General features: G+C 43.3%; 1 protein-coding gene across 1 annotated transcript in view; it reads right to left on the bottom strand.

Annotated features, from left to right (window-relative positions):
• DDAH1 (dimethylarginine dimethylaminohydrolase 1) overlaps window positions 1-26,454 on the bottom strand; it is a 53,806-nt gene that overhangs the window by 2,675 nt on the left and 24,677 nt on the right. The window contains exons 2-4 of the mRNA XM_041483551.1: window positions 10,933-11,032; window positions 9,792-9,865; window positions 9,089-9,208 (exon numbers count right to left, since the gene is read on the bottom strand). Of these exons, the coding sequence (XP_041339485.1) occupies window positions 9,089-9,208; window positions 9,792-9,865; window positions 10,933-11,032 (294 nt within the window). The remainder of the gene's footprint in view (window positions 1-9,088; window positions 9,209-9,791; window positions 9,866-10,932; window positions 11,033-26,454) is intronic.

Genomic DNA, 26,454 nt, shown 5'->3' with positions numbered 1-26,454 from the left:
CACAGATCTCATGCTTGCCCACACCTATGGTAAGTAATTCCCTTATAGGTCTACATTTTTCATGTTCTATCCTGAGTCATCCACATCCCGTGGAGAATACGAAACTCACAACAAAGAATGCCATGCATTCCTGAGGAAGTGTTATCAGATTGTCATTTCTTGTTCCTTCTCATGTTATGAAACTCTCCCAAGTTCCCAAGGCCACATCTACCTCCATAAAAGGTTAATGTGTTTTTCTGGGCAAAAATCCTTGCACCTTTACTTCACCAGATGTAATTTTGTATTTTCATGTGCTTAGCACAGTTATTTATTTTTTTATAATTTTGTTTCTGTTATGTTGCCAAGATGAATTTTATTCTGCTTTCCTTGATGTTGCAGACATCCTGCACCTTCAAGTGTGGCTCTTCTACCTGATAGCCAGAGTCAGCAGACATGTCCTCTACCTGCAGTTTCCCTGTTCCTTCCTATATGATGTTTTTAAGTCTTGACTAAGGGAACACTTATTAAATCTGCACTAAAATACATGTATCAGTAGAAGAAAAGCCACTATGTCTGGATTTCACTAAGATCCCAAACAGTTGTTCTTTCCCCACTCCTTGTTGGAAACAGAATTCTGATATTGTAGGTTTTCTGTAGGAAGATCAGAAATATATTGTGAATTACTGTGAAATGCTTCCATATGAAATTATGAAAGAATTCTTAAGCAGAAGGGTAAAGACAAGTCTCCCATTCATTTGCTTCTGCAAAATGCTGAAGTGGGAAGTACACCAGCAAGCAGAAAAAAAGGACAAGTGGCAGGGCCCTACTGCCTCAAGGACCAGCTTTGGGGAGCCCGGGAGATGATGCCAAGGGCACGCTAAAAGGATTGTTTTCAATATTAAAAAGCACACAAACGGTGGCTGAATTAGTTCAGAAACAAATCAGAAAACCTGAGTGAGAAAGTGAGACAAAGCAGCACAGGAGTTTGAGGACACAGCTGTGATAGTGGGACTGGGATCTCAGCTAGCTGGAACAACACCACAAGAAAGCTTTTATTACTAACTGGAGGTTTGACAACACAAGATTACTCTCTTCCTCAGCTCTTAAGATAAAAAGAAAATCATATTTGCAAGCTTTCATCACTGTTATAACTATGCCTGACTGTTGCAGTAAAATTTCAAAAACCACTTACTTGAGAGAGTGCCCAGGCAGTAACACCCCAGACCTGCCCCACAGGGAGGCTCTGGAGGCAGCAGAAATGCACCAATACCACACCATCAGGGCACTCTGCAGACCCATGTGGTTTTCTGTATTTCTATTATGTGAAGTCATTAGGTACATGTGCCTGGCCAGACTGACTCCAGGGCAGAGAAAAGGAGATAAAAGCAAGGTCCTTTGATTGTATTTTCTATCAGATACATCCCAAAATATGATGCATTTATAGAGGGCTGGCTTTCTGTCCACAAACGTTGTACAAGCAGCTGTGTTAAGAGCCCAGCATTTCCCGTGTGCCTGGTTTTTCTGGGAATTTTCTTCAGCCTAAAGAGGGTAATTTTCACTGCACATTCTCTCAGCCCTTAGTCATGCTTTCCTTATGTTGAAGTCATCCACATAGCCTAAAATGCCTTCTCTACAGTTTTTTTACAGTGTGTCCTCAGACAACTGAGGTAATGGATAAGCTAAATAATCCTAACTATGAAGCAGCATTATACATGAAGGAATAAAGTATATGCTTTATGCTTTTTAAATGAATAAAGTTTTGGGTCTATTATCTCTGACAGAACTAAGATGACTGTATGCACTGTTAAAAGAGGCCAAGCCTAGCTACAAATGTTCCCCCTTCCATGAGGAAGGCCCCAGTCTGAGCCCTGCTGCCTGCTCACTCTGGGACTTACATCCAGATTGCTGCAGGACAGAGTGACCAAACCCACCCGCAATGCACATTTTTATCTCCAACTCCCCACAAGCAAAACCAAACATACACTGAATGTTCCTCTTGCTAGCAGGGCATTGAGCACCACACTTAAAAATGCCTGTGTGATGCTGACAGACAAGCACAGATTTCCAGGGTTTGGTGTTTGTATTGATTAGCCACTGTTTTCCTGACTGCTAACATTTAAAAGAAAATTTAAACCTAAGCTCAAGTGGAGTAACCCTACACCCATGGGATCATTCCCTCACCAGCTTTCAGCTACCTTTCTTAAATCCTTCAAGTCAAAGTATTCTTAAAAGAAAACTAGTCACATCAAACTATTTAAGACAATTCTTCTATCCCACCTCTTTTCTTTCCTTCCAAGCACATTGAACTTCAGCCCATTTGACACTGATGCTTAAGCAACCTTTGGCCTGGGATCCAAGAGAATGAAAGGTGTGAGAAAAGATTAAACTACTACAAGGTTTCACCTACAATGACAAAAATGAAGTATTTTTGTGGTGCAGGGCAACTAAAACTGCTGAGAGGAATAACAGCAATAGGCAGTCACGTGGTCCTAGGCTGGATGGGAGTTTGGACGGACAAGTGGATGAAAGACCACTTGTCTGGGAACAATGTTGGGCTATGCCGTTCTGCAGCAAAGGCAAAAGGTGAGGACAGACACCTGACCAGACCACTGCCATCTGGAGGGACAGCTGAGAAAGGTAAAGTAGTGCTTGCTACCTGGAAGATACTGCTGATTGCCAAATCTGCTTTTTTAAAATTCTTGCAGCACCCAGAAGAGCTTCTTTTTCAGTGCTGCATGGTAGGGTGTCTCCAGTCTCAGGTAAGAGGTGATGGCACCCACTTTTGCATCCCAAGATAGGGAGTGGAGGCGACCAAGAATTTGTGCGTGGTTTCCAGGAACCCCAACTCATCAGCTGTCATACAGAGTGATACCAGCTCAGCACTGTCCCAGGCCCAGGAGTCCGCCCAGTTTGCTTTTGAGCATGTAGCAAGACAGCTACAGAGTTCAGACAGGTACTGTGCAAGGAAACATTTATTTTCCTTTTTTTTTTTTTTTTTAATTTGCCTCTTTAGAGCTTACCTTTACATACTTTTAGAGCTCCCCTGATTCTTGCACTGGAAGACACAGTGAACAATTGATCCCCAGTCACCTTTTCCGCATCACTCCTGACTTTATAGGCATCTATGATCCTATCTTAGTTGTCTTTTTTCCAGGTTACAGTCAGAGCTTGCTTCATTTGTCTCCTTAGGCAAGCTGTCCAGGCATCTGTCAGTCCATATCGAACTTTTCTGAATCTTTTCAGTTATACTTCATGTTTTTTGAAATGGAGGGCCTATGCATGCAAAGTGCACACAACAGACCACATGCAGATGCACCACAGCTTTATCACTGGCAAAACGATGTTCTCTGTTTGGTTTTCAGCTCAGCTAGAAACTTCAACAAGCTCAGGATCTCACTTCTGCAGTAATGATCAGTCAGAGCACATTATTTCATGTGATCATCAGAGTAACAGTCAGCATTGTCATTCTCCCTGTCCCAGCTGTACATCACTTTACACTGAAACCAAAATTCATTCACTGATTTATTGCCCTGACTGTCCTTTGAGTTCCTTCCTCATTTCTTCATATTTAAAGAAACAATTGGCACTGAAGAGAGAAAGCAGCAGCCTTTGGGTTCAATGCAAGAAAGTGCAGGAGAGTGGAGCTGATGAGCTGTGCCACAATGCCGTGTGCCTCATATGGGACACAGCAGCTTCTCAGAGTTTCCTTGAAACAAAGCAGTGACCATGAAACACTTGGCTAGGCTGGCCAGAGGGGACAGAAGAGCAGAGCTGGAAAAGCCAGCGACCTTGCTGGAATGTCAAGATCTATCAGGAGTGTCCCCCTTGATATGCAGACAGGCAGAAGAGACAACAGTGTAGTTGTAGATTCAGAAGGAAGGGGCCATCAGCGCCACTGTGAGCAGCATAAATCAAAGGAGAATGATCTAAGCCTTCTTGTCAGGCACTAGGAAGTCTGATAGAGATACAGGACAGGACAGCACAGACCTACAGACACAAACTACAGAGGATCTCTTTGAAGCCAGCAGTGCCCTGGTCTGCCATGGTCAGTACACCAGATTTCTCAGTCCATCCACAGCCAGAGTGTTGCTTTAATTCCTGCCTAACACCCACGGTCTCAGCAGCTGGGCTTTGGGCTTTGCCTCCCTGCTGCACCCTCTCAGTCATGTTTTCCAGAAGGAAGAGCTCTTTTAAGCAACCTCTCCCACCCTGCTCCTCGGCTTTTCCTGGCACAGGACGCCTTTTGCATCAGCACAGATGCGATGGGCACGGAGTGTCATTCGTGTGCACACCTGCACTGCTCTGCCCCTCTGGGCCACCATCCCTCATGGCCACACTGTCACCTGCCTGCCACCTCTGCCAAGGACCACTGCAAAGGGAAACCATGACCTGAGAAGGAGGAAAGGAAGCAGATTACGTGGGCTGTTGTTTTCAGAGGAGAAGGCAGGAGCACGAACATCCTGTCGTTTGGAACAGGAACCCAGGGAGAGAATAGTCAAAGGGAAAAAAAGAAGCAAAGGAATAGAAACATGAGTCCCCATTTACGCAAAGCACATGACATCTTCTCAGTCAGCCTCTGACCCAGCTCCTGTGGCTGACAGCCTTACTGGTGAGGAAGAACATGCACTGAAAGGGACACTTTCTTCACCCTTTAAAAACCAACAAACAAACAAACCTGATTCATATAATAATACCTAGTATAATCTATATAAATATATACTTTTGAGTCTTTATCTTCCAAAGATTCTTCTGCACATAAGCAAAATGAACAGCACTAACACTCAGATAAGTGCAGTGGCTATTACATCATTTAAAATTAATTCGAAGTAAAACATGAGTTGACTTTTTAAGGTAGGAGGTCATTTGGCATTCAGTGAAGACCGACATCCTCTGAGATTATATGAACCCCTAATTCATAAAGTAATGAAGAATCAGAAGGAGATAAATGAAAGTACATAGAATTTTATATGTTGATTCATGTATTGATTGATTATAAATTGATTAATTTTCCTATCTACAAGGCTGAGAGAAGCAGAGTCTCATTTTTTAATGTTTAGCTTAAAGAGGAAAGTTCTCAACACTTCTTTGTATTTCACTAACCTTTCTTTGTTCCTGCATTACAAAAAAGTCAGCATTCATCTGCACTTTCTGCTAATTCCCTACCTGATGTCATCTTCTTTGGGTTATTAATATTAGTAATGATTTCCACAGCAACCCATTGTGATAGCATAAATAGAGGATTATGACTTCATGTGGGGAATAAGCAGAGGCACAAATGATGAATTCTTAAGGAAGAAGAGATAATGTTTTCATGCAAACTTGTGCATTACTAGAAAAGACAGTTGCTATACAGACAATAGGAAAAGCAGATTTAGCTGAGCCTTTTCCTGCTGCATGGCAGTACAGACTGTTTTCTAAGAACACCAGGGAGATGAAGTTCTCCCTTAGGTGTCTGGAGGCATTTTTGTGGCAGAGCTGGGAACCCCTCTGCTTTATCCAGGCACTATAACCCTCCTGTCATGCAGGGAAACAGCACTCAGCTCTTCAAAATCTGGCACATTGCAGAGACTTCAGTTACACAAGATGGAGTAAGAACAAAAGGCATTTAATCAAAGGAATGGGGGCAACTGCCAATGCGAGAACAACTCCTTGTGCTCAAGTCTAAAAGCTCTGCTCTGATCACAGCTTGGATACAGACCAAGGGCACAGTTACCCAAAAGAGACTCCTTTCTATATTATCCTTAAGATGTGGTTTTGATAAGCCTCCCTTGATCACTGTCAAAACAGCTGCATTAGCAATAGCATCCTCCAGGGAATAATTTAGGGGAAGAATGAGCAGCTCCACTCCCAACAGAAGATACTGAATGAGAGAGTCAAGAACAAGGCAGGACAATCATGTCCAAGCTTTTTTTGAAAGCAGCAGGAGAAAAGAAAGGTATGTTGCTAAAGTCATGGCATTGCACTACTGCAGATATTCCAACAGAGTCCTGACCATAGAGAAATCCCATTGAATAGTGAGGCTGGACTCCAAGATACCAAGGACCAGCACCAAAGTGCAGGTGTGACCACTGCTCTGGGTCCTGCTGGGACAAGTCTGTGAGGGAACGTGAGGGCTTACACTATCAGCTGCATCACCTGCTCTGCCTTGCACCCTGACTGCCAATGCTGCTCAGTCCTGACATCTGCCATGGCCACACTGCCTCTCAATTAGCATACACTCCTCTCAAATGACCACCTGAAATCCCAGATGTTTCACATGCCACTCCATTATTCCAGATCTCAGAGGAAATATGCCAGACTCAGCTGACTGCAGGACTGAGCCCATGGTGGGATGAGTGCCCTCCCTCCCAAGATCCATCAGCGATCCCACACACCCTGCACGACCCCAGACCAGTGGATTCACACCAAGGCTTTCTCTGTCAGTCCTGTGGGGAGAGCCCAGGGCTGGTCCTTTGGTCAATGCCTGGTATCAGAGCCTACCCAAAGGACAGACTCATTTCTCTGTGGCAAGAGAACAACTTTATCAGTAGGAACTTGCTCCAGATACAATCCACACTGCTTGCAAGGGAATAGTTGAGCCTGTCAAAGCTGGGAACAATGCGTGCGACCCTCAGATGCTTTGGGATTCCTACTGAGGTATCCAAAGGGTGACAGAGATGGTCTGATCAAGGACTGTGTCCACAGTCATCTGCTGCTGTCCAAGTCTGCACTCATCACAAAGTGGAGGGAAATTGTGCTCTGTATCAACCAATACAAACAGTCACAAATGTGGCTTTTCTGGATTCAGTATAGAGCAAGAGAATACAGAAAGAATTGTGCAACAGATGCTGTGTCACAGTTCCCATCATCACCTTGCCTAGCTTTTGCCTTTGCTGCTGGAACCCGCACTGGATTATGTCCTGGGCCAGTTCCTGCTCTTCTGCTGTCCCAGCAAGACCCCAGGGCTGTGTCCCTTGTTGGGGAAAAAGTAGTGCAGGGTACAGCACTGCCACACCAACTCCCTGCTCTGGGACTGGCACTGTCGCAGCCCAAATCTGTCCTTGTTCACCTTCACAGTCAAGGTCATCAACTCTGACAGTGCCTGATCAGAGCCCAAAGGTGACATGTTTACAGGAAATCCTGGCCTCACCAAGGGACCTAAAAAATAACTCCAGGCTTCATCATCTCAACAGCCATGGCTGATGTTCAAATGTGGAACTACATGTATGGAATTATAAACAGGTTTAACTACAAGAAGGAATTAAATGCATGCTGAAAACAGCAGAGGGAAGTTGAAGTTTCAGATGTCATAGTCACCAGAGGCCCCGGTACTTTCTGCACTTAATCTGTCTCTTTCTTTCACCAAGTTTCCTCAAGTGCCACTTTTCCGCTGCAGTCCAAATAAATACACTACACTTGCCAAAACCTGAAGAGGATTTAATGGTTAAAATGTCATTTCTGATTTATTATCTGCTTCTAGCATGTGGTCTATTATCCTAAACTCTGTGGATTCATTTCCCAGCTCACTTGCAGAGCTTTACATTACACACACTGCACTGAACTCATGATCAATTGCACTTGGCCATATGTGAGCACCAGATGCAATTTCTTTTTCTATTTTTAAAGTACTGTAAGGATACATAAGTTGCACCAGTAAGAACAATCAAGAAAAATCTCTATTTCAAACAAGAACGTAAGCAGGTAAATCCTGTTTGAAATGTCAAATGTTAGCATAGCACAATGAAGCAGTTGCCTAACGTGACATGTGAAAACAACTCAATTACCAGAGATGGTTAAAGACAGCTCAATTATCTTGCTTGTATGATTGCATTTCCAGTCACAAAAAATGGCAACATGAAGGAGGAGTTTAAAATAACAAGCTATTACAATAAAGGAGTGGCATGCTGGGCTGTGCCAGGCAACACTCGGCAGGAGCTCAGGGGACTGCACTGCCACAGCTCAGCTGAGCTGCTGAAATCCAAGGAGCAGCTTTTCATTCCAAGTGCCAGTTCCTACAAAATCCTCTTGCACTTGCATTTCCACAAGACTGCAAGAAGGTGATTGCCAACTGAATTTTTTTTACTTGGTGGCAAGTAAACAAATACAAATACATTGTCAGAAAGCAAGAATTCAAATGTTTGGGGAAGCTGGTGATCAGCAGCACTGCAAATGCCATCATTCCTAAGACAGACAATTTACCCATTTGTTTGACAATAGTTTCTCATAAGAGATTTAGACTCCTGGACAAACAGCCAAATCCAATTCACTGGAACATGTTCTGGGTAACATGTTCTGTGAGCAAACATTATCCTCAGACACATGCAAATGTGCTGCTAAATGTCCAGTGCAGAGAAGCATACTGAAACCTGACAGTTGATTTATTTTTAAGATTATATCCACCAACAGAGACTGCTAGATTTTCTTGTTAATTATCATGTTCTTTTAAAAATGTATCTGCTTATTACTTTACCTTGATTAATGCTGGTGTTTACTTGATGGTTAGTTACCAGCAATATTTGATCAAGTTAGACAAAAAATGTTTTTGGTTACAATAGCTAAATTGATGCACTGCAACATGATTAGCAAAGCTGTGCAGAAGGGTTTAATCAAACTGATGAGTTCTCAGATTAGCCCTGGATCAAATTCAAATTGCAGCACTGAGCAAGCAGTACTGTAGTTGAATTTTGCTCACGTTTATAAACACTCTATACAAGTGTAGGGCCTCTTCCTCCTCCTTCATGATGGAACATTTACTTCCCCTGTGAATTCTAAAAGACAAGTTTCCTCATGGCAACATCTGAAGTAAATATCTCCACTGGTCTGCCTATATCTCCTTCCTCCCTTAATTTAACACCAAATTACCAGATTATTAGTCTAAAAAGCTATAAATAATAACCTGCATATTCTGTTTATTTCCTTAAGATAAATGAAGTTAAATCAACATCACCATTCTCTTGCCTGATACAGACATTCTTTTTGGTTTGTACACACAGGAGGCCCTAACGCAAAGTTGTTGTTTTCTCTTTCACTGATCTATATGCATTTTAAAATTCCAGCATCCTTAAGCAGATATTTTAAAAAGACCAGAAAGAGATATATGCTGTTTAGAATATTTTCTTAGGTGCTTTACCTTGAGGGCTTTCTGTGCAGCTTCACTTGATCCAATAGCAATCAAGTTTGGTCCAGCCATGCTGCAAAAGCTCTTCAGATGCAAAGAATCATGAACAGGGACTGTGGAGACAGCATAATCCTGTATGGGAATAGAGAAGGGTGCTATAAATATTTTTAAAGTGTCCTAGTTCCATAATTATATGGAGACACTCCATAATTAATTTTACTTTCTGAAAATTATCAACCCCAGGGCACAGTGTCAACTGTTTAAGTATGACACTCTCCTCTGGACCAGCTTGTCTTGAATGGAGACTGGCATAAAATCCAGAACATGTTTCAAATACTACTATTGTTGCAACCATAAAGAAATACATTAAAATGCTTAATTAAACAGTAGGTACATAAAACCTCTCCAGGAACCAGCAATAAGAACACAGGGCTGATACATGAGAACATGAAGAACGTGAGTGTTTATGTGCTCTCAAAAAATAACAGCCTCCCACTATCCAAGTGATTGTTATGCAGCAATCTCACAGATCTAACTTCAGCATCTACGACTTTACAGGATGCTCAAACCTTTCAGCAACTTGTACCTTTGGATTTTTTTAATTAGGTCTTAAATAAAGTACATGAGTATGACAAACATCTTAGCCAGTACAATTGTTCAATTGGTTCAGTGAATGACAGCTTCTATTTCCTGTGGCATGAAGGAATCTACAAACCTTAAATGTGTCAGCCAGAATTTCTGCACCACGTTGATTTGTCCGCCTGGAGAGACCTACGAAAAATTCTCTGCCTGGAATGAAAAAGTGGACTAGCTTTAGAGACATTCTGAAGCAATCTTTCAAGGATTTTCTTTTCTCAGGCTAAGCATTTAAACTGAAAATTCAGCATAAAAGAATGCAACCTGCAATTGTGAGCTGATAATCTAAAGCAATTAATCCTTTGCCAGAAGAGATATTTAACCAGAAGCATAAATAGCTTCCTTTTCTAAATCTCTGCAGTGGTCATTGGGTCAGGAAAGACAACAGCTGGGCTGGATTAGTACGCCACTGATTAACCATTTCCCTCTCCCTTTGAGATTTCCTCTGGTCTCAAGGCAGATCTGCAGTCATCAGCATCCTCCAGCACCAGAGAAAATCGGTGCTGGATCTGCACTGCCTCAGGAAAGCCTCCCTTCCTGGTCTGCCTCTGTAGGAGACCTTTCTTTCCCTGTGGTGCACTAAGGCAGGCAGCCAGCCTCCTGTGATGCTGATCAAAACAAACAGGCTTATTCAGCACAGGCAGGGAGCAACCCTGTGTGCAGCCAATGTGAGAAAATGCCTAATGGGTTTAATGACACAAAAAACACAGGCAGTATCTTCATCTTTGAAATCAACCATGCATGTAAGGCTCATGACATCTGACAGGCAACTCCACCACAGCCTTGAGAAACTAAAAATGCATTTTTTTTTGTATTTAATTCATTGAACTAGAGACAATTGTCTGCATCAAGCTTTTACAAGTCCTGAAAAGGAGTCTGGTGAACATTAGCTGCTTGTAATAAGAAATATGAAACAACCCCAGACAGCTGACTACTGAAAGCATTTTTCTTATTGGCATTTTACAAGCCAAAATAAAATCTGTATGCACAGTGCTGTTCTTTGTAGTGTGTGTACTGCTACTCCATTTATTCAGGTATTAGGCAGGACATTGAGGGCTGCACTGAGAACTCATCTCTCAGCAACCTTCGTGACATTCAGCAAACAACCGATCCAGCAAACCACAGGAATGACATTTTGTGATGCTGGTATCAGACAATGTGCAGTCTTTAAGGCAGTCAGAACATGTAAACAGCAAATTCACTACCTGTACTTATTATACCTGTAAATAAGACGTCTCCACCATCCAAGGTTGCGTTTTCATCCACCATCTCAACTATATTAAGGTTGAGACTTTCTAGTACTCTCTTCATGGCTTCAACCTGTTTAAAAGAAAGTTATTAAGGACATATTGTACTATTGAAAAAAAAAATTTAAAACCTGCCAGAAATACATATAATTAATAAGAATTAAAGCCTTTTAATGCACCTTAAGCAAGATGGATGGCAGGGTCCTTTGTGGCCCTGCCCATCACAGTTCCCCACCTGCCTTCAGAGGCCTCTGTGGTCTGGGGAAGATGGGTTGGCAAGTGGCAGAGATTAGGCTCTTGTCTTTGCAGAGGAGCCATGCAGCATTCAGGAGGGACAGACAAGGGGTCCAAAAGCACATGTTAACTCCAGTCCCTCTGCATAGTAATATCCTCTTGCAAACCTTGTCCCTTGGGTTTGGACCAGAAAAAGCACCAGCAGAGGAGTGAGGTTCATTCCTTGCACTCTGCTCAGACACAAGGGGTGGTTCTGCCAGCCATGGAGGCGGCAGCTCTACCCCAAGCCCCTCTTCAGCCCGCAGGAAAAAAAAAAATCCCCTAGTCAGTAAACATTCAAATTCCTTATGGCTTTGCCATTTTACTAGGCACTAGTTCTCCTTGCATGTTTGAGCTACCCTGCTTTAGAATTACAAGACATTTCATGCCTATACATTGTGGGGCTTGCTGCTTGCTGTGGAGAGCCACACACATGGCTGGAAGTCAGAGCCTGTTTCCTGCTGAAAGAAGCTTGTATTAGGAGCAGGGAATGCAGCTTCAGTAGGTTCCTTCTTTCCCACTAAGGCTGCTGAGGATGCCTAAAGCAGAATCTGTTTCTATAGAGGCTCGTATCGCTTGCCATCCAGAACAGCGACTATGTTCAAACAGCATCACTGTGGTGCCTTGTAAGCCAAAAGAAGAACCTACACACAACCAACCACTCACCAAAAGCATAAACTTGCAGAATGTCAATAAAAATAAGAGCTCATTCACAGAAACCTGTGAACTTTATCCCACACAGGGGCATTTTTATGTTCAGTGAAACTTCCTCACCATGGTTAACTGGAGGTGCCCAGAAAGCATTAATAAACATGACAAACACAGTGAACTCCTTTTATATTTCTGCATGTCCCATAGGTCACTCATCTATTTAAAGTGCTAAATTAAGCATTTCTAGAAAAAAAACACATTAAGCTAAAACAGGTGACACCATACTAGCCTTACTGCACTATAGAACAACAGAGGCAATCCTAGCAGCCCTACTCCTGGGCTCTGCCAAACTACATCTGCCACAGCAGGGGAAGGACACTGATGGTGACAGGTCCTTCACTCTCACTGTGGCAGCCTCAGCACAAGAGCAGCACACAGTTTGGCTGACACACTTTCCTAAGAGCAGTGCTGGCTATAGGGAATAAGGAAAGAGATAGACATAATCCACCTGAGCTGCCTTTTCCTGCTCATTTTCCATGACTCAGCAATGTGGCGTTTGGGAGAGATCCCATTAACCCTTGAGCCCAGGCTCAAAAGGAAAGGGCAGGTCCCCATGGGCTGTCAGGACACGTGATGTTGGTCTGTGTGGGACCACTGGGGCAGCACTTTATCCAAGCCTGATCTGCTCTCTGGAGGTTTCTCTTCTTCTCTAGCATCTTCTCACTCTCCAGTCACTTAAGAGGAAAAACTCTGGACAAGCACACTGTTAAAAGTGGGTGCCTCGGTTAAAACTTGTGAAGGACAGAGACAGATCTTTGTGCCACCTGCAGAACTCCGGTTATACTGCAACTCAGAACTATATCCAGGGGGTTTCTGATTGCAAGGGATTCATCCTCTTCACACAAAGAACCATCTAAGGCCTTGGCATGCAGCCTGGAATGAGCCTACAGCATGCCTTTTACAATTAACACTTCTTTTTTGCTCCTCCGTTTTTCACCTGATGTTAAAATGACTTCAGGCAGAAACCTGGCACTCACGAGTCTCCAGGCTTAGTAGAAAGGCTTCATCTTTCTTAGTCTTGTTGTTTTACCTCCAGCATTCTTTAAAATTAGGTTTATAATGTGGACCAGATCCATGTGGTGTTTTACAAATAAATGGGGAACAGCTGAGGTAATATTGGAAAACTGCTGTTGTACAAAGACGGCAACATTTCATAACATCCGTCTGCTGACAGCAGAATGACTTCTTTTGTCTGTGAAGCCCAGTGGGTTTTACTGTGCAGGTGCTACATGCATAAGAGTCAAGAGACCCCAAGGAAGAAAACAATTGTTTAATATGGAGTAATGGAGATGCAGCATGATAAAAGCAGGGTTCCATTCCAAGAACACACAGATTCACTCTTTTGTGCCAACATGAGGCAGACAGGCAAACTCCCAATTGGGACACCAGTCACAGGCAGTTAGAATAAATAAATAAAACCATCAGATGGGAGTATTTAAGGCAGAAGGGCAAACACCAAGAAAAAACAGGTTCACCCAGCCTATTGCATGGTCACCTACCTTCAATTAATCTACAACCTCCAGCAGCTTCCAAAGCCAAAACACCAAGAAGAGAAAGCCCTTTCAGCAGATGTGCTGCTGAGCAGGTGCTCCCAACAGAAGCTGTCTGGGCTTGCAGAGGAAATCAAGCCAGTGGCTGCCCCTGCCATGCACCCACTCCCTGTTCCTGCCCTCCTCCCTGACCATGTCTCCACAAGTAGAAGCATCAGCAGAGCTGTGGATGCTACTGTGGCAGGACCACCACACGCACTTTCCATGGGGAGACACAAAAGCTTCTCTGGACCACAGAACATCTGAGAGAGCAAAGAGGTGTCAAACCTGGGCAGCCTGCAGACACTAGTGAAGGTGCCTCATGCAGTGAAGGCTCAAGCCTCAAGGCTTCCTGAAGACCTACTGGGACCAGGAATGTGCAACAATTGTGATGAGAGCAGCACCCAGGGATGGGCAGCATTGCTGTGATGAGAGACACCAGTCACCAGTGTGGGTGTGAGCTCCCTTCAGCAAGTGGGAAACCTGCTTTTACCTGTGCATTGCAAACCATGCTTGGTGCTGAGAAGAGACCACTGCAGCGAGCAAGGGCAGCACAGAGTTCCCGAGGGAGGAGCAGCCGGGGAGGCAGCAGCACTTCACATCCCTGGCCCAGAAGGCCAACTAATAACCCTTGCACTAGAGTACCAATTAACTAAAGTGCCTAGCTAACGAGGCTAGTGGAATGTAAATGCTGACTTTGGATTTGTGATTTGAGTCATATGAATGTTTTAATCACCAGTTGCTGATTACCATTTAACTACCAGGCTACATCAGAGATGTCTTGAATTCTTTCTTTATTTAATTTAGAGGGGTTGATGTAGCACAGACATTAAGGAAAATGATCAGAACTAGAAGTTTTCCAAAGTCACAGAAAACTAGTTTAATTTGCTTCATGGCGTCCAAGGCTTTAAAGACATTTGTAACATCCTCACATTGTCTTCCTCCAACAGCTGGGTTCATTTTAGCTTATAAAAGCAAATTTAAATAAATAAAATGACTGCCATACAAATAGCTGCATCACTTTTCCATGACGGGTGTTCATGGATTCAAGCTACAGAACACTGTTTTTTAAGGACTTCAAGCAACCAGCAGAAATTCTTCAGAGTTTTAATTGGGAAGTGCTGTTCACATGTCTGCTGGTGCATGCATGCTAGGAATATCTTTCAATATCCCTTGCTTGTGTAAAATAGAAGTCTCAAGTTACTTTTTCTTTTCTCCTACAGACAACACCAGAAACTTCAATCAGTTGAAGCAGAAATGAAAAAAGAACAAGCTGAGATGAAGAAAACTGAATGGAAAACATGACACTATTAAAAAGACAACTGGAAAAAAAACCCCAAAAACCCATAAAGAATCACACTTGCAAATAAAAACAGAAAAACAAACTAGGACGGAATAGCCCATCTGCTGAATTTCCTGTAGAGGGGACAGCACAGACTTGCATGATCCCCACCACAGCATCTCTAAAGCCATCCTGCAGCAGTCCTGAGCTGGGTCTCCAACACAGCATGTCCATGGAATGTGTTTGACACAGTACCACCTTGGAAACAGCATATGCAGCATTCAGAGTTGGGTTAGCATGGGGTAAAGTCCACACAAGTAGCTTGAATCTTTTATCTCATCACTGCAAAAGGGAATCTAAAGCTTGGCTCCCATCCTTAAATCTTCCCACATCATGAAGGATTGTGCTACTTTCTAACAGAGCTCCTACAGAGTGGGAATGAGATACAGTCTCAAGCTAAGAATGGAGAGGTGATTGTTACCCTCAAGTAAGATGTTTAAAAAATGGATGATTTTTTGATTTGATTTTACAAAACCCTCTATTCTGCTCACACTTTGTCCACTCCAAATAACTGATAGCATTTTCTGAAGTGTGGTGTCTTAAAACATATTGGTGACATTTTCATTCATTATGAATGAAAGACTAATTCACAGAGCTAGCTTTGATGTATAAACAAATAACCACCTCTTGCTTTTTTTCCGGAAAAGAACTAAAAGACAGTGAATAGAAAAGTCCTCTGTGGAACCGCAGTTACCCAGGAGACACCGGTAAAATACACAAAATATTTGGACACTACCTGATTACAAGCATTGTCACTATGAAGAAGACTTACACTGCTTGCTCTTTTAGAAGCAGCCAAGAGGAAAAGTCACCTTCCCTCACTTTATCTCCTTTATTTGAAAACTAAAATCCCAGGTAGTCAGAAATGCTGCACACAAAGAGAGCACTCATCTGTATCCTTTCAGATTTCTGTATCTTATTATCTCAGGTCAGCTTAAGGTTTGTAACGTGATCCTGGGTTTCATTGTACATGTATCCATTAGTACATGGGTTGAGTGTTAAAGCTTGTATGCTTTGTGCAGTGATATTTTTCCAATAAGCACATTCCTGGTGTGAGATGGGATGTGTCTAATCCATAGCAAAGCTGATTGAGAGACAATGGGCTCCAGCCAGCTCAGCTCTGTTTCAAGGAAGGAGGACAATAACTGCGTTTGACATTTATAAAAATCTAATTTCCTCGTGCTTTAAAAATGGAGCTCATTACCCTTCGGGCTGGTGCCTTCCACCAATTACTGTAACTGATGTGCAGGGATTTTTTTCCTTCTCTATATTAGTACTTGATGCACTCTAAACACAGGCTGCTTCCTAAATTATTTACTGGTCTCCTGTGCACTAACCATATTATGGGATTTATGTTATTGACAGAAGAAGGAAATTATCTTTTCAAAAGACAGTGGAAACAGGGAAATGATTTTGCAAGCCACCATCTACCACCTGCCAAGAGCAGGGCAGCTTTTCCCCTGGGTGTTGGGGCCATGGGTGAGGCGCCACTCAGGCTCCCAAAATGCCCCATGGGCAGGGGCACAGCTGGGGCTTGGCAGAAGCTGTAGATGGTATCAAATCAGGCATCTTCTAATGACTGCAATGACTGATCTGCCTTTGTGTCCAAGCTCTCGGTGAAAGGGAGAAGGTGCCTCCAGCCCTATCTTAAAGAAAAGGATGCAGAGAGATTCGGAGGGCAGAAGACCATCCCACGATCCAGAGGTGAAATGAGGTTTCTAAGCTAGCAGAGCTCAGCTCCCTGTGCTCACAGCTCAGCTCTCCAGAGACCAACCACAGTTCTAACAAAAAGGGCTCTCAGTCCAAGACACACTGCTGCACTGTCTCCTGAAAGTTTACATCCACCACCATTGCTCCAACTTGTTAAATCACAAATGCTGCATTTCAGACTTTACTTCATTGTGTTTTAAACAGGCATTCATAGCTGTGCAAAGCAAATGTCAGACCTAACATATGCAAAAGTTAGACTATAATAATCTCAAAGTTGATTATTTCTGGAGCCATTAGCTCTGAGTTCACAAAGTGCCACTGTCAATATATAATATATTTTTCAGCAAGGTTCTGAGTAAAGGCTATAAACAGAGATGGACAAATCTGGAGCCAGGAAAGGGCAGACTTCAGTTTTGCAAAACCAGATACCAGTGTTGGTCACAATCCACGTTCTTGCCTGCCTGAATCTGCTCCATTTGGACACGAGGCAAACCTGTCTCCTTTTGATGATAAGCACTGCCTTCCTGGACTTGCACAGGCTTCAAAGAAAATAAAGCAGTGCTGTAATAGTTTTGAGGGTTTTTGAGAAGAAAAACCCACTCCTGGTTGTTTTCTTGCTTTAAGTAGGTCAGATGCACACCCTTGTGCATATTGATCTCAGAAATTTGTGGGATGTGGGTTGTGGCAGAGTTTCCAACTCATTTTCCCAGTGTTGATACCAGAAAGGGCCCTGGCTCTTGAAAGCTCATCAGAAAAGAGCATAAGAACAAGATGCTCCAGAACTGCTATTCAGTGAAGGTCATGCAGTAAGAGTGTGTTAAGAGCAAGACAAAAAAGATTAGCTCTGTCCTACAAACAACCACCAGCACATCCTGGCAAGGACGTTCTGTACCTGCCATTCCCACTTCCACCAGCTGACAGATTTGCTTTGGCAATCAACATCCCTTTTCACCCACACAGGGCCTTTGTGTCCATCTCACTGCCTTGTTTGAGAAGGGGAGAAAAGGTAAAGACCAGCAGTAGCCTGGTCCCAAAGTGGATCACCACTGCTCAGCAGCACGCTCCTGGATGACTTGGGTGGATATGCTGCTCCCAAGACACCCACACAAATCACATCTGGTCAGCTCAGTTCTGACTAATCTGAGCATGACCTCACTAAACTGGGCTGAACATCACATACCCAGAAAAAGGCTTTTTTGGCATTTCAGCTGATGATAGCCAGCTACTCTGCCAACATGGAGGTCCAAGGCCAGGCCCTTACCCAGGTGGTGGGGTGGTTACACAGCAGCATCAGTCAGCCTCTCCTGGCTCAGGGGCTGTGCCAGAATACCCACCAGCACAGCTTGTCCTCAAGCTTCAACCATTTTTCATCAAACAAGGCCACAGGAGGGACAAGAAAGAATACCAAGGGACTCCTGAACTGTACTCTCAAGGAGAAGACAACTTGTTAGTTTCTCCTGGTACACAGATCTCACACTAATGCTTCTAGACTGCAGCTCTTAGACAGTTTCATGCTTAACCAAAGCTTGCACCAAAAGCAGGTACAGTTTCTGGCACAGTTTTGGAGGTTTATGGACCATGGAGTTCAGAAAGGGCCACAGAGATAATGATCCCATTTTTACTGCCCACGCACTGCTAACTATGGATCCAAACCCACATAGTGCCCTACTCCTGAAACAGTCTCAAGGGATGTGCTGATGTACCTGGTGCAGAGTGACCTGAGACTGGGGTGAGCACAGTACCTTACCAGGAATTAACAGGGAAAGGGACACATGGAAAAAGCTGGGCCAGGGCAGCACAGAGAGGGACTGAAACGTGTAGGAAAACAAGAATAAGGGGTGGCATCTAAGGTTTCTTGTCCTAGAAAAGCTTCTTGATCAAGCAAGAGGGAAGCTTCAATCTGACTGGTCTCAGGAATTCAAGCAGCTACCTCCTCTTCCAGGTACATACAGTTAAAAACACAATTAATCTGGTTGTCCTTTGAACGTGTTGTGCTTTAATATCTAAGCAGAACTGAGGCACATAAGAAGAACTTTACACAGCCCACCAGGAGTAAAACATGCCTGGGATTCTCCTTCCTCTCTTTCACCATTTAGCCTTTAAAATGCAAGAACACTATTTCCCATGAAGCAGGAGCCAGCAACCAGCTCACTACAAAAAGTTGGGCTGAAATTTCAACCCACAGCAAGTGGAAATGATTTCAGTCAGGTTTAAAAAATTCATTGTGGAAAAAAAAAAAGGATGTTAAAAAGATGGAGATTTAAAGTCACTAGAAGAATAGACTCTCTAAGACCCACTAAGCATAAAATCAGGTTAGTGGAAAAGTTTAAGTGGCATGAATGCAATCGCTAGAGAAAAACAGAAGATTTTGCCGGATAAAGATGATGACATGAAATTTAAGTCGTACACAGGCATGCTGAGAAAATAATGTTCTAAATACTTTCTGCTTACAATTACAAAATGATCAATTGTTAAATGTTGGACAGAGAAATATATTCCATTCTGTCTGGACATGCACAGCAGGCCAAGAATGCACCTGGATAAGCCAAGCATTCATTATCTCCCAGACACTCAATATCCCATAATACCCTCAGCGGCTGCCAGCTCCTTGTCCATCGTTGACCAAACGCCATGTGCCCCATTTTACAGCTGAAAAGTATTTAAAATTCATGAAGCCTGTTGAAAGCTCAGCTGTCACATTCTGCTCATTCCACAGCGTATGGGAAAACCGTGCAGAAGGGACATTTCAACCAGGGCTATTATGGCTCTTGAATAACCAATATTCCATTAAATTGCTAATAAACCCACTTGAAGATAAGTTGATCACAATCGAAGCATACAGTAGCATTCCTTTCCTTTAACACCAAGTTGTCAGGTTTCACTCTGTACTGTACTACTGTTTCTGTGCCATTTGTTCGTGCCTTGACACAGAGCATTCAAGACACTCACTTTGTCCCCAGTAATCTAAATGCCCTATTCTAAAGAGGCTGAAAGATCTTTGGCAAGGATACTCTGCTTATTTTAAGGTAGAGAAGTCTTTTCAAAGGAAAAATGAAAAATAATTAAATACCCTCAACAGGGAAATGTGGGGCTTTGCAGCTTCTTGAACAAGGTGCCCACAATTTGAACACAGTGGTAATGGTACGAGCACCTCCCAGCTTCACTAGTGCTCAGCCAAGCTTAGTCTGGTATGAATTTTCATTTGAGTTTGCAGTTCAGCAACTCATTTAATCCTTCCTTCACTAAATCTTAGTTTTATCAATCAAATATAAAAAACTTCTCGAAAAAAACTTCAAGAGTATTTGTTTTGCATTAAAATGGATTTTGTTATATTCCTAACAGTTAGTTGTCATGCTGCTGGCAGGTCTGCCATTGTCTGCTGATCTGCTGTGTGCACACGTCCTTGTACCAAGAAGCCTCCAAGTTTTGCAATTTTTAACACTGAAAAGCGTATCAGTGCCATTCTCAGAGGTTATTTAAAAGTTTCAATTTTATATTGACTAACCAGAAGGGAAGCATCATCACCACCCAGCTCTGACATCTGCCATCGTCCCTCTGAGGTATGTGGGAACCAACTTGTAGATTTCAGCAGCACAAATGGCCCAGAATCATCATCACAAACATCTGATCCTATTTAGTCTCTCTGGTGGGAAGCTCCAGACACAACCCAGTGGTTGCCACCACATCTCCCCTGCCACACACCAAGGATGGGCAGGGAGGAGAAGCAATTGCTGCAGAGGGCACCTGCCAGTCCTGGCTCCCTCTGGAGCCAATTCAGCTCAAGGAGCAATGGCCATCGTCAGGGGCAACAAAGAATATTTTCCTTCACATTGAATTGCCTCAATAAGCAGCCTTTCACGGAGGAGCATCCGGCTGCTCCCATGTTATTTTATAACAAGGGCCCCACGGGCAGAGGTTATACTAACCCAGCATTTTCCCCTCTAATAATAGGTTTCATTCATGCTTTCAGAGAAGTTGACCTGTCTGTCATATTTTAGCTATGCTAACACATGCTGCAGGAGTGCCCTGAGGTGTCTAGACATATATAACAACAATAATGGCAGAAAATTTAAATTCTGACCATTTTCCATCTCCCAGCTAATTCTAGTAAGGTTTCCACTGGCAGGCAAAAAAAGTGTAATGCCAGCAGGCCTATGGAAGCTTACTGGTAGCCATGAAATGGAGTTAAATCATTGAAGACACACCAATGATTTTAAACAGTCAATAATACACCACAATACAAAAAAAGCAAACAGAGAACCATCTAATGATCAAATTTGCCATCACAGGGCTAGGTGGGACATTTCAACCTGAAAATAACCTTTATCAGTCTAATACTATACTGACAATTTTAATAAATTCTTAAAGAAAACTATTCAGTAAGTAATATGGCTATTGTTCCTTGAACTCACAGTGACAATGGAAAAGAAAGAGCCAGTTTTTCAACTCCTGCTTTGGCACCGACTTCCCGTCTGAGGCTTACAGCCATAAGAAGGGAACAAAGGATCAAACAGCAAGCAGTAAAACATGAAGAGCACATGCAAGGTACAGCAGCTGGTGCAGTCTCTTTTAAGAGATGGAAACTTTAATCAGTGCATTGCCCTGCATTTCCTTGCAGGCTCGCCATGAGCTCAGCCCAGCCTACAGCACTGGGCTGGGAAAAGCCTCTGTCCCCCAGAAGCTTCCTGTGCAACCTGCAGATGCAGAGAGGGATAATGGCACCTCTTGGGCTGTTTTGCCAGGACACCCCTCACCCTCCTGTGCCTCTCGAGACAGATCTGCAGTACATGCTTTCTCCTCACCTTTTGCGATTTTAAGCCATAAAACTAGAGACAATAATTCATTTAAAAACATCAACAACTGTACACAGGCCACCTTCACTGCAATGTACATGTTAATTGCATTAACACAGCACTAACAAAAGCGAGCTCCTGCCTTTAGCCCTCCTGCTTAAGCCCTGCCTCCCCCTCTTACCCCACCAATGTCTCAGAGGAACTGCAACACTTGCTCAAAAAATTACAAGACCAGAGAGTTCATGGTGATTAAACCTCCTATGTGACAACATTCAGTCCTCCTGCCCAAGAGAGGACAACAAAGTTCGAGATGCTGAACCATGGCCTCAGCCCTGAGGAGGGAGCACAGGAGCCTTCCCAAAGCCTCTCCAAAACCTTTCCACTAAAAGTGCTGTGAAAGGCACGTGTCTGCCCTGAAAATCACTTTGGATGTAAGTGATACACCAGCAGCAGTCCTGCAAAACTGTGGATTTCTTATTTATGACAAACATCTAAACCCTTGGAAAAGGGACACAGCCACCTGCTCTTGACACAGTGATGTTTCACCCAGCCAAAAAGAGGCACACGTACAAACTCTGATCTACACAGCTCTGAGCTGTGCAACAAATACTAATGAAGTACAAGCCAAAGGAATTCCTTCCAGGCCTCCATGCATTTAAATACCTTTAGGTCTACATGAGCTTCAGTGCACTGACATTTAAACAATTTGCCCAAACAATTTCTGCAATACAGGTACATGGGTAGAGAATTTGAAACATTTTTTTAAGATGCAGCACACATCCTTTTAATACTTAGCGATGGATATGTACTGATCAAATTTCAACCCCAAACCTAGATTAGAATACTACACCTTTTTGCTTTTTGAAAAAGAAGTTACTTAGGTGCTCATTCTAAGTTCAAGTCAGTGTCATTTCAACTCTCAGAGGACACTTTGATTACCTGCATTAATGATGTTTGCAATTCCACACAGATTTGTCAGGAGAACATTTAGTTGCAGGTGGGAATTAGGAGGGCCAAACCTGAACACAGGACCTGAGCTCTAGGCAGGCAGAAGAGGATGAATTCCCCCCACTCAAGATGCCCCTTTACATTTTACACAATAAATGCAGAATGCAAATGCCTGCATGCCTGTAAGGAAAGCACTTTCAGAGCACTAGCAGGTGCAATGTGGTTCATTGTTTTGCTCCTTTCCCTGCCAAACAAGCTGCTGCACACTTTTACAGCTCCTGAGACCACATTCTTTCAATAGAGCTAAATATTGCACTCAGCTATGTAGTACAGAGAAATCGGGGGTGGAAACAGTGTTACATTTTAACAAACTACATTTCCATGCCATGTTTGCAACTCAGTCTCCACTTTGCTGCTGTAGAAACATCTTCCACTGTTCAGGCATAAAATACAAGTGGATTTAAACAAAGGGAAGCTTGTAATGCAGAGAGATGAAGGAAAAAAAATCCTGAAGAAAATTAATTAAAGCTCTTGTAGTAGAAAGACACTTTAGATGTGAGACTCCTAACTCAATCATGCTCCTTTAAAAAGGTGTGCATTTGCCAGCTGAGCCCTCTCTCTTTCACTCACTCACCAATCCCGCTCCTGGGGCAGTGGACACCTCTTCATTCTGTAAAGTTATTTTGGGAGGGAAGTATCTCTCTGCTGGCTTTTAAGTGCATCTTAGAAACGATGGTTTCACTTAGAGTATTCTTTAATAAGTGCTACCCTGAGGAGGAAGTAAATACATTAAGAACCCTTCCCAGCTGCACAGCACTGGGCTAACTGCTTTCGATGACCTACATTTCCTAATTATGCCTCCTCTCCCAAGTCGGTGCCCTTTGCTGAGCAGCAGCACTGATCCCAAGGGATTACACAGGGCAGCACCCAGCCCTGCCCTCCTGCCTGCTCTGCTTTGGGGGACACGATGATGCCATGGGCCTCTTCAGGGTCCCCTGTCTGAAGCAATACCTGCCATCCAGGAGCTCAGCACAAACCCTCATGGCACAGAGCAAGCAGCAGTGCCATGACTGACGGACACAGCGCAACACCAGCCCGGTTCCAGACTCACCTGGGAATAGGGAGCACATCTGCTGGAACAACAGCCAAGAGCTGACGATACATTAGACTCCAGTATTACTTTATAGTCAGTCTAATGGCTTTTCCTTTCTCCACACAGTCCTACACAACTTCACCACCGTACAGAAATAAAGAGAAACACTGGAATTTATATATTTGTAACCAAATGGAAACTATTACCTCAGCAGGTGCTATCAACACCATCAGAGGCCTGGAAGAAACCTGACAGCTTGTAACTGTAGCATTCTCAGGCAAGGAGGATGCCAGAGCCAGCAAGCTACCTGCTGCAAACAGAAGGTGAGCTTGGGGCTGGAGTTACAGTCACTCAGAAAAAATTAAATGAAAACCACTGAATGCACTCCTGCCATGAGGAGCACCTGGTAGCTGTTTCTGGTTTCGGCTGCTGGGGACTCCTTACCCCACTGGGGAAGCTGTCACTGCTGTATAAGGTGGCTGAGCCTCCCTGAGGACCACAGTCCCAGCCAGGCAAGCCCCAGCCCTCCAGCAAAGGAACTCAGTTGTGTACCTGCCCTGCCATCCAACCTAGGAGGAGGGAATCAATGTCTGCACCATTTGCAAGCATGGAGGACATTAACGTGAGCACCTGGTCCCTGGACTGCTGCCTCTGACTGTGGCATTGAGCACTCAGTGCATCTCCTGCAAGCATCCTGGAGAAAAACAAATAGATTTTTAAAACAGCTTTAAAACTTGCTATTTATGCAGCCCCAAGTAAGGAAGACATCTCAGGAGTTCCTCATTCACTCCTCACACTTACTGAGTTACACTTCAGAGACCAGACACAAGCATATGCTGTACAGCAAGGTTTTTTAGCATCTTCAGTACGAAGGGTCTTCTGCTGACCAGAGTGACTTCACACTGTCTTCTTACAGATCTGGGGGTCAAGTAATGAGGTGGAAACCTGGGAAAATAATGACTGCTATATTCTTTGTAGATGTCAGCACTGCTTACTGTCTTTACCTACTGCTGAATGCTTTTCATGTCCTGCAAGTCATAAGGGCTCAAGGCAAATATAGAAATCTTGTTTTCCTACCTGTTTTTGGCTGGCAAAATAAAGTTATGCAACAGTGAAGAGAGGCTGAAGAAAAAAATACAGTCTGCAAGGTCAGAGCAAAAAGAACATGGTATTTTGTTTGGCCTGCTTCACATTCAGTTTCCACTTCAGCAGGTAACAGGCTGATAAAAAGGACAAAGGTAGGAAGCAAACCTCCAAAACACTGGAACATCAAGACTTCTCAATACTCCCTTGGCTTTCACGGAAGACATTCACCTGCTCCCTCAGAAACCGCTTTTTACAATGATCAGAAAGATGATGCTCCTGAAAAACCTAACCCACGGTTAGAGGGTAGTACATCATAAAGGCACGATAATTTGGTCAGAATACAGATGATATTCTGCACCCTTTCCATTTCAGACCAAGTGATGAAGTGAAAAACACACCAAAGAAGTAATACAAAATGGATGTTCCTAGTAACTAAAAGCAGTTACATAACACAGACTTAATAACACGCAGACTTAATAATTTTCAAAAGCCTTATTTTCAGAAAGCTGAAATACTTGAGCTAAATCACTGAGCAGCTAATCTGCATGCTAAAAATATGTGATGCCTAGGAGCAGTTTTAAGAAAATGTCATTAAATGACCAGAAAACCCACTCTCACATGCAAAAAATAATGCTGTATTAGATGAAGGATCAGAGATAAAAATCTAAGTTAATTGGTATAGAGATGAAGTTAAATCAGATTTAAACCCCAAAACAATGATGGTAAGTTTTAGTGCAATGTATCAGAAATTATGAGAATTTGTACAAGCAAAGGGACCTAGCAAAAACCTCTGGATGTCAGAATCAATAGGCACGAGAACCTTTTTCTTCCCTCTATTTCCCTATCTTAGGAACAACAGGAAGAGCAACAGTAATGGTGATTTATTACTACCTAGAAATTACTATTCACCTAGAAAAGGTGAAACTTTCAAAATTCACACCAAAAAGGAAAATATTTCTGCTCTGCATGGGTAAAAAGCCAGTTAAATATTCAGAGATATTACAAAGAGTAATTCTCATATCTTCCATAACACAGGAAGACATTACACAGCAGCTATTAACAGTTTTAAAACAGCAACTCAGGATTATTTCTACCTATGTAAGAGCTCTGTAGCATTCATCATCCTCATGGGGATGCTAGAAAAATCTGCAAAATGCAAAATGAGGGGAGTAATAAGGAATAGAAGGAAAAAAAATTACTACCAATCATCATGTGTTTATAACAAATCAATCTCTAGTTTACAACAGCCTTGGATGAAATGCTGACCATCACTAGCAGCGATAGTGCTGATGTACCAGGTTAAGCAGGATACAAGTGACACTGCCGCTGGTATACAAGCAGAATGTTTTCATTCATCTCAAGACCTGATGAGAATGAAAATCCCTGCTGAATAGGTGAGCTTCAAACAGAAGCCTCTCAGTGCAAGGTCGCTCAAGTTTCACAGAAGTGGCCTGAGGGCACACAATCATCATGGCCAGCCACCAAGGAAGCGTTAAACCCTGAGCAAACCAGGTCACAGGCAGGGACAGCACAGGAGGTACAAGTGACCAACCCACACTGCCATATGGCCACTGCGAAGGCTGCCGGGCTGGCCCAGGGCCTCAGGCCACTGACAGGGGATGGGATGGGCCATCTGCTTGGTTTTGTGAGCCAAGCCACCACAGAGGATCACTGTCTGCATGTGGGCTGCAAGCACTGCCCTACAACTAAAGAGACCTCTCGGGACAGACGAGCAGGGCACGGCTGTAGGGACAGATCCACCATCCCAAGGTGGGATGCCGCTGCTGCTCTGCAGTGCCGCATCCTGCCCATGGAAACATCCAGCAGTCACAAGCAGCTTGGAGAGCAGCCACCAGAAAGAAAACATCATTTCCAAAATCCCTATCAAACTGCATTCACAGAGCTCAATCTGTTTCAAAGAGGATCATAAAGGCCTTCAGTCACATCTATCAAGACCTACACAAGGAAGCAAAATTCAGCAACAAGCTCTGACAAAATACAGCACCTAGA

The sequence above is a fragment of the Pyrgilauda ruficollis genome, unplaced genomic scaffold (genome assembly GCF_017590135.1).
Source record: "Pyrgilauda ruficollis isolate IOZ18807 unplaced genomic scaffold, ASM1759013v1 scaffold6, whole genome shotgun sequence".
Taxonomy (NCBI): domain Eukaryota; kingdom Metazoa; phylum Chordata; class Aves; order Passeriformes; family Passeridae; genus Pyrgilauda; species Pyrgilauda ruficollis.
The sequence above is the reverse complement of the archived record's forward strand: the minus strand, read 5'-3'. Positions and strand labels throughout refer to the sequence as shown.